This window comes from Ptychodera flava, chromosome 13, assembly GCF_041260155.1.
Source record: "Ptychodera flava strain L36383 chromosome 13, AS_Pfla_20210202, whole genome shotgun sequence".
Taxonomy (NCBI): domain Eukaryota; kingdom Metazoa; phylum Hemichordata; class Enteropneusta; family Ptychoderidae; genus Ptychodera; species Ptychodera flava.
Window position 1 is genome coordinate 33,657,786 of NC_091940.1, and position 19,844 is coordinate 33,677,629.

At 37.8% G+C, this 19,844-nt stretch overlaps 1 protein-coding gene across 1 annotated transcript in view; it reads left to right on the forward strand.

Annotated features, from left to right (window-relative positions):
* Positions 1-1,668: 1,668 nt before the first annotated feature.
* Positions 1,669-19,844, forward strand: part of LOC139148226 (cysteine-rich venom protein VAR8-like) — a 34,049-nt gene continuing 15,873 nt past the window's right edge. Inside the window, exons 1-2 of the mRNA XM_070719539.1 lie at positions 1,669-1,809; positions 14,208-14,365. Of these exons, the coding sequence (XP_070575640.1) occupies positions 1,770-1,809; positions 14,208-14,365 (198 nt within the window). The 5' untranslated portion in view covers positions 1,669-1,769. The remainder of the gene's footprint in view (positions 1,810-14,207; positions 14,366-19,844) is intronic.

A 19,844-nucleotide genomic window follows, 5' to 3' on the forward strand; every position in this document is an offset into this window, starting at 1 on the left:
AGCCTTTTCAGATTGTTTTCCTTCGGTACAGTTTGATAAGTGACAGCAAAAGTCATGAGCGTTCAAAAAAGTTACAGCTTGTCTAAATGGCAATGTCTCTTAATTTTCCTGTTTGTTTTTTATTTTGTTTGTTTGTGCATAAAAAATAAACATTATTTAGGTGGCTTGGCTAATTCAATAGTTCGCGTTAGAAGCCGAGGTCTTTTACATCATACATGGGGTTTGGTAGCACTGTTCAGAATGAGTGTCGAATGGAAAGAACCGATCGACTTACACCGAGACAGTAATATTTGTTATATTAAACAGCCTTATGGCAGAAGTACTTCGCCAGACAAAAAAATTCTGGCTCTCTCCATCCTTGGATGTAAAAAAGAGCTCGAACTCGAACTCTAAATTTTTTCAAACAATCATGCAGATATCTTTACAGGGTAAACAGAAATGGAGGGCATTGAAATTTGACAGTTCACGGCTCTATCATCGTTACATGTCGATCAATTCGGTGCAATGTCGCTATGCACAGTTTAATGTCACTGTTACCATGCCCTAGTAATTATGATGTTGCTTCTGTGTCTTGACACAAAAGCCAAAAATACTTCAGTTTTCATCTCCTCGAGGTCGTATGTTTGGGAAAATAGAAATCTTTTACACCTTTTCGCCGTTGGTTTTACGCAAAACTGCATGCGAAGGCTACTTCGTGAATCTCAGAATAGGCATTCTAACCTCCTTCCGGCCCCCATATTGACTATTACAATGCATTTCCGGTTGACAGATCCCGCCTGTTCTTACCAAATCATACACGACCCTAAATAGTTTTCTGCATTTTCAACACTTCACAATTTCCTGTTTTCTTTGAATGGGTATATAAATAAATCAAATAAACAAATAATAGACCTAAATATATAAAGATAGATTTAAAAGTGAAAAATTAAAAGAATGTCAAAATTAGTGAATATAATAAAATTTTATTGACTCACGCTTGTCAGCCATGCAATAGGAAATATAGGAAAAGAGCTTTTTACTGTCTACTTTGACAAGACATCGTCTGAACTTGCCTGTAAAGTAACTGATTTATCAAATTACATATACAGCAACTTCACGACGTAACTTATTGAAAGCAGGCTCAAATGACCTTATCTTGCTTATCATTAAGATAATATCGTAATAGCTTCCGTTTGTCGACGCTTTATTCTTGTAGTTTTACACATAGCCGTCATATTTGGCTGAACTTACTATAATTTACATTGTACAGAATTGCACGATTTACTTTGAGAATTTTGGGGAAAATGTTCACTGTGATTCATCGAAATTCTACCTACCAGGATTGCATATCATTAATTGTCAAAAAATAGAGTGCATGTGAACTTTGTCTTGTCATAGTTTCACTGAAAAAGAGCTTTAGAGAATTTCATTTTGAAAGACATGTAGTGTTGTTGCTTTTGACTTCTACAAATAGAAGCGGAAAAAGCACTACTAACTGTCAGATTTTTTTGCACTATCATCAAGTTTTGGAGTAATAGAGTTTACGAAAAGTATGCGCATACTGACGTCATATGCGTAGGCCGGCCACAGTACTGCGCTATCATTCGTCAAAGCCAAATTTCGACGCCGATGACGTCATGAACTCAGTCACGTGACGTTCGCCCCGCAGCAAATGAAAGTGGCAAGTCGTAGAGGTCTACGGCAACAGTACTTAGACGTGTGTGTACAGAAAGCAACGGAGAACGACTGCTTCACTTCGACACACACGAGAAGAGACGAGAGGGGGAAACATGGCTCTCACTATTAGGCACTTAATGGTTCTCCTTACAGGTAAGTCTGCAGTACGCACACCTGAGTCCTTTTTAAGCTACCCATTGCACTGCTCCTGAGTCAAAGCTTTGTTTTTTGTTTTTGAACATTTATAAAGTCTAAAGATGAAGTAAAAAGCGTTGAATGCAAGTTTCAGTGAAAACAGCGCGCTGAGTATGGAGGATATCGCCATAGTTACTGACTGTTCAGTTTCTTTCCCTTGAAATATCTCAGTACCCGAAATGAACATTTTATGAATATATACATGTAGTAGATGCCCTGTCATATCTTGAGCACGAACTCTGGTTCATAAAGTGTACAGTTTGTTAGATTTCGTTTCAAACTTTGCCAAAAGATCGCGCATTGTAGTGTACTTACTGATACTCCCTTCCATTTTATCCCAATCGAAGACATCTTGAATATTCCGTCACCTTTTTCGCGGAGAGCTATGCACGCCCAAACAGTTTATTACCACAGTTACATCACGATTTCATGATTATTTAACCTCTGGAAAATAAGCATGACGGTAGAGTAAAACTGATAGGTGTTTCACTCACAATTTGGTATTTTTTCCGAATGGAACCAGCACGACAGATAACTCGTTGGACTGTCTATCATTTTGATTACGATCTTCCAATATCTTACACGTAGAAAGACGTCTGCAAAACAACTACGGGCTTGAAGGAATGAGCATTGACGACGCAAACATTTCCAAATCAATCAACCATACAACCGATTGACCAATAGATCAATAATTGTATCAATCTATGTGTAAGATCAATCGGTCGATGGCCGATGTATCAATTAATATCTGTATGTATGTATGTATGTATGTATGTATGTATGTATGTATGTATGTATGTATGTATGTATGTATGTATGTATGTATGTATGTATGTATGTATGTATGTATGTATGTATGTATGTATGTATGTATATCTATTTTGGTATGTCCTACTGACTATCTATATATATATCTATAAATTCAATTATCTATAAATGTTTCTATCTCTCTACCTACCCAACTCCGCCAGCTAATTGCCCGCCTGTTTGTCATATGTCTGTCAGTTTACCCGTCCACCCTGCTCTCTGCCCGTCAATATGTCTGTCTAAAAATATCCTCACATCCATCCATTCATCCTTCCTTCCCTTAAGGGACTGGTCAGTTTCTTTGCTTGGGGCCATGGGGGGATTCATGATAGGGGTTCACAATGTGAACTCCCCCCCCCCCCCACTTTTGTGATGGGGTCACCATGTTTTTGAAATGCTCAATAGGGGTCAGTGTGTCTTTGAATTACAAAACAGGCTCATATTTGTATAAAATGCATCACATCAGCCACTTCGCGCGCCCTTCGTTTTACAAAGCATCATACCAGCCGCAAATTGCATCATTCAGTCACAGTTTTCGCAAGCCCTTCGGGTGCATAACTTTAATATATCAGAGATATATATCAGAGATATCTGGATGTTTGCAAATTTAAAGTCTGTTTTGCAACGTGTACTAATCATTATGAAGTCTGCACTTTCTATGAAAAGCAGGACACATTCCTGATCCTTTCTGTTTTCTCTATGAGCATTCAGTATCAGAAAGCAACATGCACTTATACATTTGATACAGTGACATATTTTAGAAAGAGAGAAATGACAAGAAATTTTTCGTTCTCACTGATGAAACCATTTCCTTCATATCACAGGCTTTACGTAAAAGATGATTTTATCATGAGAAAAATGATAGTTAACAAAAGGGAGTTTTTGTTATCATTATCTGTGCTTTTATGGTTTCAACGTTAAAAGAAACAGTCCTCTCAGACACTGTGCACATCAACTTATGAAAATAGCTCTCTATGGCTTCTAAGGAAATGTAATTGGATGACTTACAACAGTAGAATTACCCACTGAAGTTTTTGATTTCCTGCTGTTCTCTCTTTGATACAGATGATTGACATCTCTTAATGTAAAACAGTTCTGGACATCTGATTACGCACAGAAAGCGTACATTCATAACTCATGCAAACTTTAAAATGTAAACTTTGAAATTCCTATCTCACCGCTTATTCATTTCGACAATTTCACAAAACAAAGAATGACTGAATTGTATATAGGCAGATAATAGAGAAACAGACAGCCATGCGGTAAGGGAAGGTAAATAGACATAAGGTAGACTGATAGACAGATGAGATAGATCATACAATGCGATGTAATATGGTGTGATGTAATATGATATGATATAATATGATATGATATAATATGATATGATATGATATGATATGATATGATATGATATGATATGATATGATATGATATGATATGATATGATATGATATGACATGCATACTATGAAGAAATAAACGTTTACCTTTCAAAAGACTCGAGGAGAATGTAAATGTTTGGTTTACGACACCAGCAGTTTCTGTTTGCCAGGGGATTATTTCTCAGATGACTTTGCTAGTTGAGAGTGTCAGGGACTCCTGTGTAGAATACCTAAAGGCAACGTGCGCAATTCGCAAAAGCCAACTCTTCTGTTCATGTAGTTTGATTTTGATGTCGTAAAGGAGAATTTACGACAACCAAGTTTTAACTTGGGCAGGTTTGATACATCCATACGATTATTTTTCTCGCTGTGTACCGTATCGAAGAAGCTCGCAAAAAGCTTTACAACTATAGGCATACAAGAACTCGTGTTCCAACCTAACGACTTTGATTAGATGAATGGAATCGAGGCATAAATTGCCCAACAGTAAAGTTGACAAATTACGTACTCATAAACGGGAGATGAGGTTCACAGTTCTTCATGGAAGCCTGATAACGTCTTTTATGCGTATGTGTTATTGCCATAAAGCCAATGATGTACGTCTTTATGCTCTACCCTTAAAGCTTTGATATCAATATAAGTATAGTTGTCACCCAGAAAGCATCGCGGAAAAAGAGTTTACCGTCTGCCAATGTAGCGATTATGTTGCTTATCCATCAGTCGAATCGCTGTTTTGAAACACTCGCTCTTAATATGGTAAATGGTGACTCGCGGTAGATATTTTGATTCGCAAACTTTTACAATATTATTTTGGTATACCACTTGTAAGCGTTCATTTTGAAGCTCTTGAAGTGCATACAGTATACAACGGCTTATTTTTGTGAAATTCGAATTTGGATCCCCCTAGAGTTAATAGTGTCCGTTTTGAATTTCATGTGTACGGAAATATTGAGCAATATCTTGTCCAGACTCTATCTTGCACGGTGATCCATGATATTTATTCTTTACAACTGACCAGCTCTTGATGTTTTAATTCGTTTTTGTTTAAAGATTTATGGCATGAATGTATTCTGTGAATCAATGAGATGATACCAAATGTTGAAAATGATAAATTTTAAAGAGTCAAGCTATTAGCAGGAAGCTGTTTATTCAGTAAATTGTCGACAGATATAACTCTTGTTCAGTCAGACGACATTCATCGGCATTGAAAATTTCCACCTCTCAGATCATTAAAATGTCAAAATACCTGTATAATCGGCTCTAGCGTTTTTGTTGTATATCAATAGAAGACGAATTTGATATATACAGAGTTTATAGAAGAAACACTAATGACAAAGCAAACAGGAAAGACGCCGTAAAAATAAGCCCGGTGAAAATCATATATTGGTCATGTAGCGCTTGTCCAAAACGCAAAGGGACTAATTGTCACATTCGCCGACCCTTTTGAATTGAACGGATGTTCCTCCTAAAGAAAGACAAGGTGATGTGGTTTCCATGGTAACAGACAAATGTTCTGTCCAACCAATGGAAGTAAGGTAGAAGAAATGATGTGTCCGTGACTGTACAGGAAACAGCGAGTTGATAAATTTATCTGTCGCACTTTGAAACGCTATGATTCCGCTACATTTGAACACGATCATCCGGGTCTTTTTGATAATCCAGGGTGGTGAGAAGATCATAATTTTTGTTTGATGATAATTAGCAATTTTGTATCAAGCTTCACACCTGGATACTCATGCGACGAAAACAAACGTTTTCTTGTTCATTTTCCCTGTAAATTCACGCGCATTTTATGAACAATAACCTAGAAATGCTAATTGAGCTTGTCCAGCCATCTACATATGGCACAGAATACATTCCAACGCTGCAGTGGAACATTTGACGAGAAAATCTACTCATACCTACAGGCATGAGTTAACAAACAAAGCCTATAACAAGTCGTGAAAAAGCAGCGATTGATTGACGTAGAATATATTTTTTTTTATCTGAGAATATTTTTTTTTTATCTTCGAGTCTTTTGAAAGGTAAACGTTTATTTCTTCATAGTATGCATGTCATATCATATCATATCATATCATATCATATCATATCATATCATATCATATCATATCATATCATATCATATCATATCATATCGTATCGTATCATATTATATCATATCATATTACATCACACTATATTACATCGCATTGTATGATCTATCTTATCTGTATATCAATCTACCTTATGTCTATTTACCTTCCCTTACCGCATGGCTGTCTGTTTCTCTATTATCTGCCCATATATACAATTCAGTCATTCTTTGTTTTGTGAAATTGTCGAAATGAATCAGCGGTGAGATAGGAATTTCAAAGTTTACATTTTAAAGTTTCAATACAGTATTTTGCATGAGTTATGAATGTACGCTTTCTGTGCGTAATCAGATGTCCAGAACTGTTTTACATTAAGAGATGTCAATCATCTGTATCAAAGAGAGAACAGCAGGAAAACAAAAACTTCAGTGGGTAATTCTACTGTTGTAAGTCATCCAATTACATTTCCTTAGAAGCCATAGAGAGCTATTTTCATAAGTTAATGTGCACAGTGTCTGAGAGGACAGTTTCTTTTAACGTTGAAACCATAAAAGCACAGATATTGATAACAAAAACTGCCTTTTGTTAACTATCATTTTTCTCATGATAAAATCATCATTACGTAAAGCCTGTGATATGAAGGAAATGGTTTCATTAGTAAGAACGAAAAATTTCTTGTCATTTCTCTCTTTCTAAAATTTGTCACTGTATCAAATGTATAAGTGCATGTTGCTTTCTGATACTGAATGCTCATAGAGAAAACAGAAAAGATCAAGAATGTGTCATGCTTTTCATAGAAAGTGCAGACTTCATAATGATTAGTACAGTTGCAAAACAGACTTTAAAGTTGCAAACATCCAGATATCTCTGATATATATCAACCTCACTTCACGCCGCATGGGTGTCCAATTCATCTATGGAAGCTCATTAGAGGGGATTAGAACCACATGAAGCCATGTTTGAAGTCCCACTCTGATCGGCTATCTAAACGTTTATGACACACGTTCCATAAAGTCTCCATGAATTATCTAATTGGTGTCTCATTGCATTGGATTAGAGATTTGATCGAGCGAAATGATGACAAATAATTATGGCTTTTTCTATTTCCAAAGTCATAAAATCACCAGGTATTTTTAAATGCAGTAGGATAACTCAGATGTTGTCGAGCTCGTTGTTTTAACAGTACGATTTAAACTGACCGGATTACGTAACGTCTATGTTGCATAGCCAACGAAATTTGATTTAGGCAGAATTGGGCAATATTCTGCAAATATCGATGAATATATGTATTGCTATGACTCGTGTTCGCAGGCATGATGTATGACATGTCCGATATGTCAAGTCTTGATAGTCAGCCACGTGGCCCTGACTGACGAAACAATATATCTCACATGTACTCACTTCACGGTATTATAACACTCTATATATTAGACGTTTCAAAGCCATTAACATTCTCAAACTACGGCCTAAACCATATCAAAACAGATTGTTAGCAAATCATCGGAACTGGTTTTAATTCGTTTTATTAAGGTGGTATGCACCTCAAAAATGAAATATTTAAACTTTTGCTCAAACTTTCCAAGATTGAAATTTCAACCGTACACTTAACAAGTCAAGAATAGTCTGAAATATCCGTACTTTCTCCCTACTGTTTTGACCAATTCATTAAAGCGACAAAGTCGCCCATTTTTCATGAACTTTGTTTGATACGTGATACTACTTATATTGTTCGACATGTTGAAAGATACTGAATGAATGGGTGACCGTGCATATATTCGACTCTGGTTTTAGACACGATACATGAAACCATCGCGAAAATGAATTAATGGTCATGACCATTAATTCATTTTCGCGCTAGTTTCATTTAATTTGTCTGAAACCGGCGTCAAATATATACATGGTCACCCATTCATTCAGTATCTTTCAACATGTCAAACAATATAAGTAGTATCTAGTATCAACAAAATTCATGAAAAATGGGCGACTTTGTCCCTTTAAAGAGGATACAGTCCCTCTATCACGTGATTTAGACTTAACATATACAAGGTGTGAAGATTATTCAATAATTCTTTTCGAGATCGATACACATTTCAAAGAGAAAGAACGCAAGCCGAAACTTAGGATGTATGTATTCAGACGATTTCACATAACTTTTTGCTTAAGAATCACACACCATTCTCATAGTGCAAAATTCTTTGTTAAACGTATCATGAAAGCAACATGGAAATAAGTTGGTCCTCCCGCCAAGCTTAAATTAAGATCAGAGTTTTATGTCCAGGTGTTTCCACTAATGTTTTCTCGCTAGTACGTAAAAGCATGGCTTATGTACGACATCCCGAAGGAATTAATTAGTAGATCGGCTTGCCATGAATACATCATATACAATTCGAGAAGACGGACATGAACAATACTCAACATCCACATCGGCATAGTCATACTAAGTTTTCAATCAATCAATCAACCGATCGGTCGATCGATTAATCGATCGATCACTCAATCAATCACTCGGTCGATCACAATCAATCAATCATTCACTCAACCAATCAATCAATTTTTATCACAAAACACATACTAATTGAGTGTGTGGTAAGGTACATTCAAGGTGAGATACAACAAATGTTAAAGGGAGCCTGTCGTCGGAACTGCGCGTGTGCGACTTTCTAGTTTACAACATGGCTGCAACATTTAAATTTTACGACATTCATTGTTAACAAACATGTTTTAACTGTGAATTGCTTTGAAGCATTGGCATTAGACGAACTAGACATATTGTCTAAATCGAGGTGTTGCCAACACTGTCAGGTGCAATTAAAAGCTAAGCGGTAACATAAGTCGATCATAAAAAATCAACTCTGCAAAAGTTGAAACATTGTTTAGCAGGAGGTCAGACGTAGTCTAAACAAAACCACCACATATGTCTATTAGAGTACTGTCTAAAGTCTTATCACTTGCTTTCAGGTGTAGTTGTTTTGACTACATCTGACCTGCTGCGAGACAATGTTTCAACTTTGGCAGAGTTGATTTCTCTGTGGTCGACTGGAATTACTGCTCAGCTGATAATTACACCTGACAGTGTTGGCAACACCTCGATTTAGACTATGCACAGTCCCTCTATCCATAGAGGGACTGTGCACTATGTGTCTAGTTCGTCTAATGCCAATGCTCCAAAGCAATTCACAGTAACTTTCATCAATCGCCAACGTACCCAAGATACAGTGTTTACTATCGGTCGTAGGGGTCCCTGACAACCTTTGAGCAGAGTTCCGACGACAGTCTCCCTTTAAGACTAGAACGCCGTCAGAAGGATAAAACATCCAAGTAAATTGTAATACTAACCATAACACTGTAGTCAGCTTTCTGAGGGTTTACCATACAAAGCACTCTCTTTGTGAATAAAACTAAGATTTAGAAATTGAATCGCATAAGATTACATGTTCCATACATTACGATTTATGCTCGAGGAAGTAGAAAAATCGATACCGCTTAATTTTATACAAAACTGTTCTCTCTCAGAAATATGATTCTTACTCGAGAATAATCAGTGAAACTCATCTCACATCTCGCATAAATTCTTCCATGTAAAGGTAGATATGGTTTACGTTTTCCATCTATTTCAGTATTAAAACTATGGTCGCTCAGTCTAAGCTTGGACAAACTTCTAGAGGTATGAAATCTGATAAATCTCCAAAACATTTTTCAAAATCAAACTTTTTGGGGTATAGAGTTCAAAGTACTGAGAAATTATCAGTTTCAATTTAAGTTTGTACAGTGAAACCTGTTTAAACCGAACCCTGTCTAAACTAGAAACCTGTCTAAGCTGAACCCTTTTCCAAGTCCCATTTCAAAAAGAATCTCTATAAACCAAACACCTTTCAAAACCGATCAATTTTATCAGTCCCTGAACGGTTCAGTTTAAACATGTTGTACTGTATGTGCATCATCAGCACACACCTCCACCCTTAAGCCGGCCTCTTGGTTTCCTTTCTGCCTCTCCTAACCACTTAGACTTAAGTCCTGGTTATCAAAGTAAAAAATATCGCGAATGCAGCGGAGACGACTTTTTGTTTCTCACTATCTGATACTAAAAGTTGTTTAAAGCTTATTGTCCCAAAAAATTGTGCACAAATCAGCTGTGCCAAGTTTAAGGTCATTGCACATTTATCACGTGAAAGATTCAAGGATAACAAATGTAATATCAGCACAAGTATCCTGAAGTAAGACTGAGATATTTTTCTCTGGGATCTAGCATCCAGCACTCTACAAACTAGTTCCATATCAAGTTGTCGGGCATCAGCAAAAGGAGGTGAATAGAATGAGCACATGCATCTGGATATATCGTTTTTATTTTCACTAAGTCACAACAAGCCAGAATTTTCACACTTAGTGACGTCATGCCACACAGAAAGACCCCGTATAATTGTCAATTTTTCTTCATCTAAATCCAAACAAAACATGGAAATGTTATAGACAAGACATCCGCATAGTTCTGCGCATAGTTTGTCGCAGCAGAAGACGAAGTCGGAACTAGTGTTGTTATTGCTTCTCGCAATGGTGCGTTGCTCACTCTTTTGCCGTGTAATGTAACTGGTAAGGACATGACCACGTGACATGTGACGTGTACTGCAAGTTTAGAGAAAATGCACGCAAGGAGAGAGTACGAGGGGTTCAATATATTTGTATACTGTGCAAACTGCCATACGTATCCGTGTGCGTGAACATCGATTCAAGATGGCCACTTCTATTTATGGTGACCGCTACTCAATTTCGGACAATGTCCATCGCGAACAAAACTGGAGACACGAAATGCAAGGATAGGAAAAACACGACCGCAGGAATTTGAAAACCTTTTGGCGATACAGGTGGATGTCTTCACTTCAGTGCTGTTTGCAATGTCAATATGAATAGTTGGAGACGTATGGGGCGATATTAATATCGTAAGCAGTGTCTGCATGTTTGTCTGTCTCAGTGATTAGAACATAGCGACGACATACGAGAGAGTAAACGAAAGAAAATGGGGGGGGGGGAACAAACTTCCATCCCCAATGTCTGAGACACGTCGATGACGTAAACAGCCTTGAAGTGCGATGAATCATGCGATCAAACAAAACGCAGTTTTTTTCTATTCACAAGTTGAAAAGATTTGCAATCATTCCTTATTATTTTCCCTGGGACAAGCTTATTTCATGGAGGGAATGAATGAAGATCGCTCGATATAAATTGGACTAATTCTTTCGATACACAAAGCACCTACTCAGCAATACGTACAATTGGACAGAGCCATTCCACTAAATGAGTGAATGTGTTAGGGAAACACCTTGTCGATTGATGAGTCTGTTAAACATCGTACCTGTCCGATGATGCAAAGTTTCACATATCTGCGTGCAGGCGTTGCAGCGGCATGTCAGAGAGAGAGAGAGAGAGAGAGAGAGAGAGAGAGAGAGAGAGAGAGAGAGAGAGAGAGAGAGAGAGAGAGAGAGAGAGAGAGAGAGAGAGAGACAGAGAGAGAGAGAGAGAGAGAGAGAGAGAGACAGACAGACAGACAGACAGACAGACAGAGACAGAGAGAGAGAGAGAGAGAGAGAGAGAGAGAGAGAGAGAGAGAGAGAGAGAGAGAGAGAGAGAGAGGGGGGGGAGATTTCTCACGAAGAAAATAAATGATCGTCAGTTTGCAACACCGATTATTGCGTTACAAGTACAAGACTTGTTATACAATGACCAGTGCAATGGACTTTTTCTTACCAGAACCCCGTACAATGGAAGGTTTATGTTACGTTTTCCTTTAATTTCTTATAGTATGTTACTCTCACTCTGTCACGAGATGGTTGAGAACTGTTCGACCCGTAGGGCTTCACGGCTTTTCTTGCCAACGGAACGGTAACTAAAGTCTATAGGGTCACGAATTCCCACTTCTCATAAAATATTCAAGAGTTCGACGCAATCTCAGGTAGCCGCCGCCACACTCCTAAGTACGACGCCAAATCTTGTTTGCCAAGGTTTGAACGGAAAGGGGATCTCGTGTTTACCGTCTTGCTCTGAGATGATACCATTGATATGATCGCGTTTGTCTTGCATGCAATTATTTGAAGTGATGAATATATGGACCAGAGAAAAATATCTTGAGATATTTTCTTTCAAGGTAGCTTTATTAGGTTCGATATGGAAGCAGAGAACATATATATATGTAAGAACACACAGACAGACACAGACAGACAGACAGACAGACAGACAGACAGACAGACAGAGACAGAGACAGACACGCGCGCGCACACACAAATATATATATATATATATATATATATATATATATATATATATATATATATATATATATATATATATATATATATAGTCTTCGGGTGGTAGTTAATTATTGGTTTAGCGAATTCATGTTGAGTTCATGATTAGAAAGAGCAATTATATGTTTGTTTGATAGTCACCGGTTTGAAAGTCAATTATGATGACCGTCAGCCATTATCTATCTAAAACACTTGAACTCGACAACTAAGCTAAATAGATTAATCCTTGTGAGGCAGAGATTGACCTTGTTAGACATCTGTTCTTGAATAGAGTCAGTGAATCCAGAGTTACATCAATGGAATCAGACGCTCAGAAATATGAGTTCAATTTTTATACAAAGTCTCTTACTAAAATAATTTCTAAAATGATGCGGGATCCAACTAACGACAAACACGCAAAAACACACCAAAAACAAAACAAAAAACCCCAAAACACCAAAAAACCGGAATGTTTGCGTTCTGCGGCCGGGAAATTGTTACGTTTATCAACTTGGAGGTGCTTCATATTTTTGTACGGTCTTGAAGTCTGATCATAATAATCAACAGATATTGGTAAAGCTTTAGATCAGGTTGTCTAAAGTTTCGTGTAAATGTCAGTCGTTATCTGGTCTAGATTGACGTTAATGTTTTTGTACGGTCTTGAAGGTTGATTATAATAATCAATAAATGTTAGTACAGCTGTGGATCAAAATGTCAGTGCTTGATGTTTTTTTTAATAGTTTCGACTAAATGTAAGTGCTTTTCTGGTCTAGATTGATGTCAATGAAAACGAGAAACAGGGGCGACTTTGTTTTCGGTCTTATCATAAACTTGATTGAGGCACCTTTATGCTAAAATTGAAACGAATTTTGTATTACCTATGACATCATGACGTATGAGGCATAGTGGAACTTGTGGTAGATAATTTGACCTGCAAATTCATTGAGTATGACCTTACGTTCAATAACTAGCTAAATTTTTTGACTAAGTGTTTATTGTTGTTGTATGACATCAGCTGGCGTTTCAGATAGTGTCTCATTATTCGGTTGTCTACGAATCGTAAAACTGGAAAACGATTTGAAAATTGAACGAGCAACGTTGAACGGGAATTCAGTGCAAGCACGTGATCGAGTATTTTTAAAATAACGATACAAAGCTGTCAGTTATGGCAGTAGAATTGATGCAGACGACAGACTATTCCAATTCTCAGGCGAACGTCAAGTGTTTCAATAGCATTTCAGGCTTTCTTAGGGGCCGCCTGATAGCTAGGGAAGCAGTCAGGCGCCCTATAATCACGCTGATCTGTAAAACTGTTCAATGTAGATCCAGCATTCGCAAGTTTTGCCGCTTTGTACTTATTCGAATTTCCCTGTAGTTGAAACGCTCTGGCTTCTGTATTGGCCTATTGTGCCAGTCGAGTCTCCTTCAATCAGACGGGAGTATTAGGTCATTTCAAGAAAATTCTTTGCTTACTGTCCTTGGATTTTTGAAAACCTACAAGCCAGCCAGGAAAAAAAACAAACACAGACAAAATACACATGAGTATTAACATTAGCTGAATATTTATTTGGTTCTTTTGGAAAAATAATATTTTTACTTGTAATAGCGTTAACATTGTGTTTGTTTCTTCTCTGAAAACCTACCAGTGACGACGGCAAACAAAGAATTTTATTTGAAGCACCTTAACGTTACTTACACACTTCTATGATATAGTGAAATTTTGACCGTTGTCAAGTCATGTAGCCTGACCAGATCATAGTACCCTTCCTTTCACAGTTTTGTTGATCACTCGATTGTATTCTTTTCTTGTCGTCTTCTCAGTTTTCAACACTCAGCTGTGTATAGCGTCATCGCGTCAAGTAAGAAGATCCTTGGATGAGGAAAGTCAACACATACTAAACATCCACAACTCGTTGCGGAGAAAAGTGGGCATACAATGGGAAAACGGGGATTTCTATGTTTCCAATATGAAGAAATTGGTATGTTTTAAGTTTATACTTTTTTTTTTTTATATTTTATCGCCCCCAAAATGCTTTTGCTTTCAAAATGAATACTTGGTCAAAATTAAATTAATATTGGAAACTGCTTAATACCATGGCCTATATGTACAGGCGAATGCGCCTACCTGAGTGCGCAAAACAAGTCACACTCGATAGGGTTTTTGTTCTGTTCACACTGATGAGAATATAGTTACCGGTTTAGGAAATGCTGCAATTATGGTGAAGACACTAGTTAACAGCAGTCAGCCAAATGGTTTCGGGGAAAGTCAAGTCCAAGGTGTTAATGCTTGAAATATAGCATTCGAAGGCATTTAAGCAAAATATGGACTAGCTGGGAGTTGAAGTGAGAGCTGTTGAAACCTGGTTCGTTCCTTTCGTAATTTGGAAGTTTCACCTTCCAATCCAATTGTGTCCCCCACTTCCTTTAATGAAAATAACTAAGTTGACACTTGCGTCATCACAAAAATGACCCTTACTACCCTCTTCCAGCCGCATGATTTTGTTTCCGTATCCAAAACTTTCCATGATTAGGCGAATCCTACGTTATTTTCAGAGTTGCGTGCTGACAAAGAGCAACAACTTGAAGACAAAACGTTTTCACGTCCTCTTGTTACGAAAGGAAGTTACCTGCCTGCTGTTTTTCTCGATGGGAGAATAGTTGCAACCCCGCCCCGTCAAACCACGTGCGAATGCCTATATACATAATTAGCATTACAGGCTAATGAGTGAAATCTAAGAACTTGAAATTATGTCGAGTCGATACTTCAACAGGATATTTATTTTGGGTTTGGGAAGTGGGCGGGAAAAAATTTACTGTTGGTTGAATATTTACCAAATGAGCTTCATTAAAAGCCTTTTCAGTTTTTATAACGAGATATTTCTCCGATATCGGTAATACAACGCTCTAATGCATAATTTTATTTCTTCCTCAATAACACTATGACTTTTTATGACTCTTTAGAGACAGTTCATAGAAATTAATTCAAACTAGGATATAACATAAATTGCATAAGTAAGGACAATCTTGCAGATTTTACGATTTCCGTACCGATTCTTGAGTCGTTTTTTGAAGTCTAGATTTCATCCTTCTCTCATTTACCATTGTAGGATTCATGTTCCAAGATTTTCATAACGAATTCTGCTACGTCATTACATGAAAATCTTAACTAATAAGTCTATTGAGTGAACCTGAGGACCAGATAGCTCTGAAGTTGTCTATTGGCTCTAATGTTATTGCTGGAACAAATTTATTGATTTGAATCGCTAATGGTTTCCTTGTCAGAGTAAACAGTTTGGTGTCAACCTTGATTGCTGTCTCTGTTAGCCAGTCCAAAAGATCAAGCAAAAAATGTCCAATCAATTACGCAAATCACGTTTCGAAAGTCCCTCGTCATATTCACACGTCGTGAACACGTGTCTGCGTCACTGCGAAGGCACCAGGGAACAGGTGGTGGGTACAAAGTGACATTCGTGACTCTCATTTTCTCTTGTGCCAATAGAATATATCTAGGGCCTAAAGTGTCAGTCGGTAAACCTAACGCCCAGATGTTGTGCCTTTGCATCGCCTACTTGACAACGTTATGAAGGAGGCAATCGAGTCCATATCCTTTGGACGCAAATTCAATGAAGTGCTGTGTCCAGCTGAAGAGACGTGACAATATTCTTCAACAATAATGTCAGGAGGTCTTTGCATAAACTGTCGATTGACCACTTTTCTGCTAAGCCAATTGTGTAAGGCCATATGGCTGGTTCTTTGCCCGCGAAGAAGGGTGAGCACACTCACATCGGAACATCTGTCATCACTTCCTATTTCAATTGTAGGAACACCGTGCTCGTTTCGTGAATGTTTTAACATCGTCAATAATTCTTGTCTATTAAAAAACTCTGACAGTTTAATAATTTTATGTATTCTTTGCCCAATTGCCTATGATTTCAGTGCTACTAATTTTGTCTTTTTGACTCAAGATGTCCATCGATGATCTGGTATGTTGATCATATCTGATTAATTCTTGTTGACATGAAGAGATATGTCCTGAGAGACTTTTGTAATTTGTCTGCTTAATCCTATAGATGCCATTTTTAGATTCAAAATACATCTGTACATTCAATTGATTCACTTTCGTCAATGTTTAAAATACGAGCTTTTGCTATAATTATGGTTACACCAACAGAACCACGGACTTTATTTTTAAAACGTTGTGTTTGTTGTGTGCTTCCTTTTTGCAGCGGAGTGTCTATCATATCCTGTGATAGGCCATTCTGGCTCAACAACGAATTTTCTCTGAAGTGCGATTTGATTGCACCTGTAGTAGTGACGATAAAAGAAAAACATCTGTCCATCCATCCATCCATCCATCCATCCATCTATCTATCTATCTATCAATCCATCCATCTATCTATCTATCTATCTATCAATCCATCCATCTGTCTATCCATCCATCCATCCAATCTACCCACCCACCAACCAACTACGCCAGGGCAAAACTCTCGGAGATTATTGCCAAGGGTCGTTCAGAAGCACATCCAATCGACTTCGAGTCTAGTGGTGCGGTCCGTTGTCACATTAGTAGCAATCACGGATCGATGATAGCTGTGCTGTCGAACATTTAAACATTATATGTGAATGACCCTGTGCTCACGTACTGTTTGTCTTTCATTCAAGACTAAATATGTATAAATATTAACCATTGACCAGTCCATCTATGCTTGCGCAGCGAACAATATGAAACCCCCATTGCTTGGGAGGGGGGATGTTGAGTGTTGGGTACTTCCGTGAAAGACGTATTTAGATACATGTATGGCGCCCGACAAGATTCACTCTCTCCCGATTTTCAAGCAATATTTTTTTTAATAAATTGACTGTAGTAATTGTGACCGCTGGTTTGGAGGCTGGTCTCGTTTTGGTTCTTTTCCGAGTCCTTAAAAAGAGAAACGGGACAGGAACCCCCAAACAAAAATAAGAAGAATTTAGAAGCAGGTCTCGGGTGTGGATAAAGTTTCAGCCATAACGGATTCTGCACAATGCGCGCGAAGTTTATCGATACGCCTAACAAGTGTTCCAAAGATTAAATATGTACACGACAATAAAATGTATACTGGATTCTGAAAAAAAATTATTGAATTTCCAGCGCTAAGGCAAAATAACCGAACTCCTGGTTAACATGGTCAAATTTATAGTACTAGGTGACGAGAATTTGTTTGAGGTTTATGTCTTTATCTTAGTACCGGATTGTCAACGACTTTGACGAGAGTCTATTGTCGGTTATCAACCACGACTTTCTTTTTTGCACTGTTAGGGTTGTGCGCATGTCCGAAATGAACGTTGAAAACTAAAAGATAAGGTTCAATAATGCGCTTGTGATATCATCAGAGACAAATAAGGGGTCGCTGTAGAAAATGTTTGGATCAGAGAAGAAAATTAGTCCGAAAAACAAATTAGTCCGAAACAAATTAGTCCGAAATCGATATCAATACTAAGGAGTTTCAGGTGACACGGTGAAAATATTTTGAAAATAGCTTCAAATTGAGTACATACACAATTTTGACTGAAGAAGAGAATTTGAAAGTGTAGGAAATAGAAAATGTGTTTGGGGTATAATTTGGATGTAGCTCTATTAGTTATTCCATATAATTGTCCTGCACTACGATTTTTCTGTGGGATAGAAAATTGAAATCTTTCTTCGCATGCGACTGCCAGAGTGAGCTAATAAAAAATCTGCCCAAGAGATGGATTATAAAAAACTGTCATTTCATTTTAGGTATCACATAATGTCTCCAAATTAAACGCTCGGTGAGAGTAAAACGTCGTGTTCTTCGTATTAACAGAGATAGACGAATCGAGGCACTAGGACTAGTTGCACGTTGACAGGAGAAACCTGTTAGGATACAAGCGTTACGGACGAGCCTTTGACTGAGCATACCTATCGCTTAAAATGCTAACTCGTCGCTGTATAGGCCTATCTATGTATGATGAAGATTGTCAGGGGTGTTAGAACCTTTAATGCTCCGATTTGACTGTCATATTTTGTCCTTATCTGAGATGTACGATATGGAAAATAGGGATGCAAAAATAGACTTGCTGTATCAGTTTGAGTGGACGACATTTACGAAAAAACCCACTTAGATGTTAATTGTTCTTGAAACGTGTATCGCACAGTTTCGTAACAGGACGCATCTTCTGCTGTGCGTATTATTACACAGTGCAATTTTTATCGTTCAATCTCATTCGTAAAGTGGAGAATGGAAACTCATTATAGACACCCTTCTAGCCGAGGCACCTTGTACTCCTAATAATGACACGTTTCATAGGAGATAGAGATGCGAGCTAATTTTGCCCGGATAAATGATGATATAGTCGACGCGAGGCCATCGCGATCATCTTGAAGGATGGCAGCAACGGTGGTCGTATTTCAGTGTCACGGAATTTCCAACGGATGGTAGTGTTGACAGCGATGGGATAACTGAGTGATTATCGTAAATCCATTAAAATGGTAAATCTGCGACCGGATGAGCCGTTATAACGGGAGTACGGTCTCAAAGGTTGAAAATATTGATTTCTCATCCACCTGTACGAGGTATTATGTTACCTGACACCGTCCCTTCCAATCAACGCGAGAATACTGTTGATGATGAGGATGAGTACTAGAATATCAACAAATTACCCTGAATACAAAGTAATATGTCTCTATTACAATGATAAAGTTGCCATCTCTTGACACTACACGTCTTTATGGCTGTTTCGTGTAGGACGTAATCCGTCGTAAATTATTTTTGACTTAAGCGCGCCAAGTTGTCTGCCGAGACGACTTATTCTCCCGCCTTTATTTTTTCAGTTCATAATAGGCACTTCCTGGATGAAGAAAACCAGGGGAAATTACGTTATTTGTAAGTTTTTGCGCGATGCATTTGCTAAAAAGTAAAAGGCTGGATGTACGTAAATCTAGAAAGATTTGTGACGTCATCAAAACGAGCGAAAGGAAGCGAAATAATGGCAAAATTTGACGATTTTTTCCGCCTGAAAAGTCCGGTCAATTCAACGTTGCATTTGTTCGCGTTCTTTTCACTTTGGGTTCGATCGTGCATTTTCAAATGAGAATTTACAAAGCGGACGCCGCAAAATCGCACTTCCACCAACGCCACCTCAACCACAACCATCATCATCATGGATTTTCAAATGCTCAAAAATTAGACTCGCTTTTCTTGATTTGTAGTTACCTATAATTTCAATGAGAACGAATTACTTCATGCAAAACATTTCACCAGGAAATCATGTATTACGAGAAGTCTTCTAGCTTGTTAACATTCATAGGTTTGATGGAAAAACCTCTCGATGTAACGTTTGAAAGAGCTCGATATCCGTAATATGTCTCTTTTTATCCTGTACATTTAGCCAATGGCTTCGTCACTTAAAGGCATTTCCTACAATTTCCAATCTCGGGTTTATCCCATCAGAGGATTC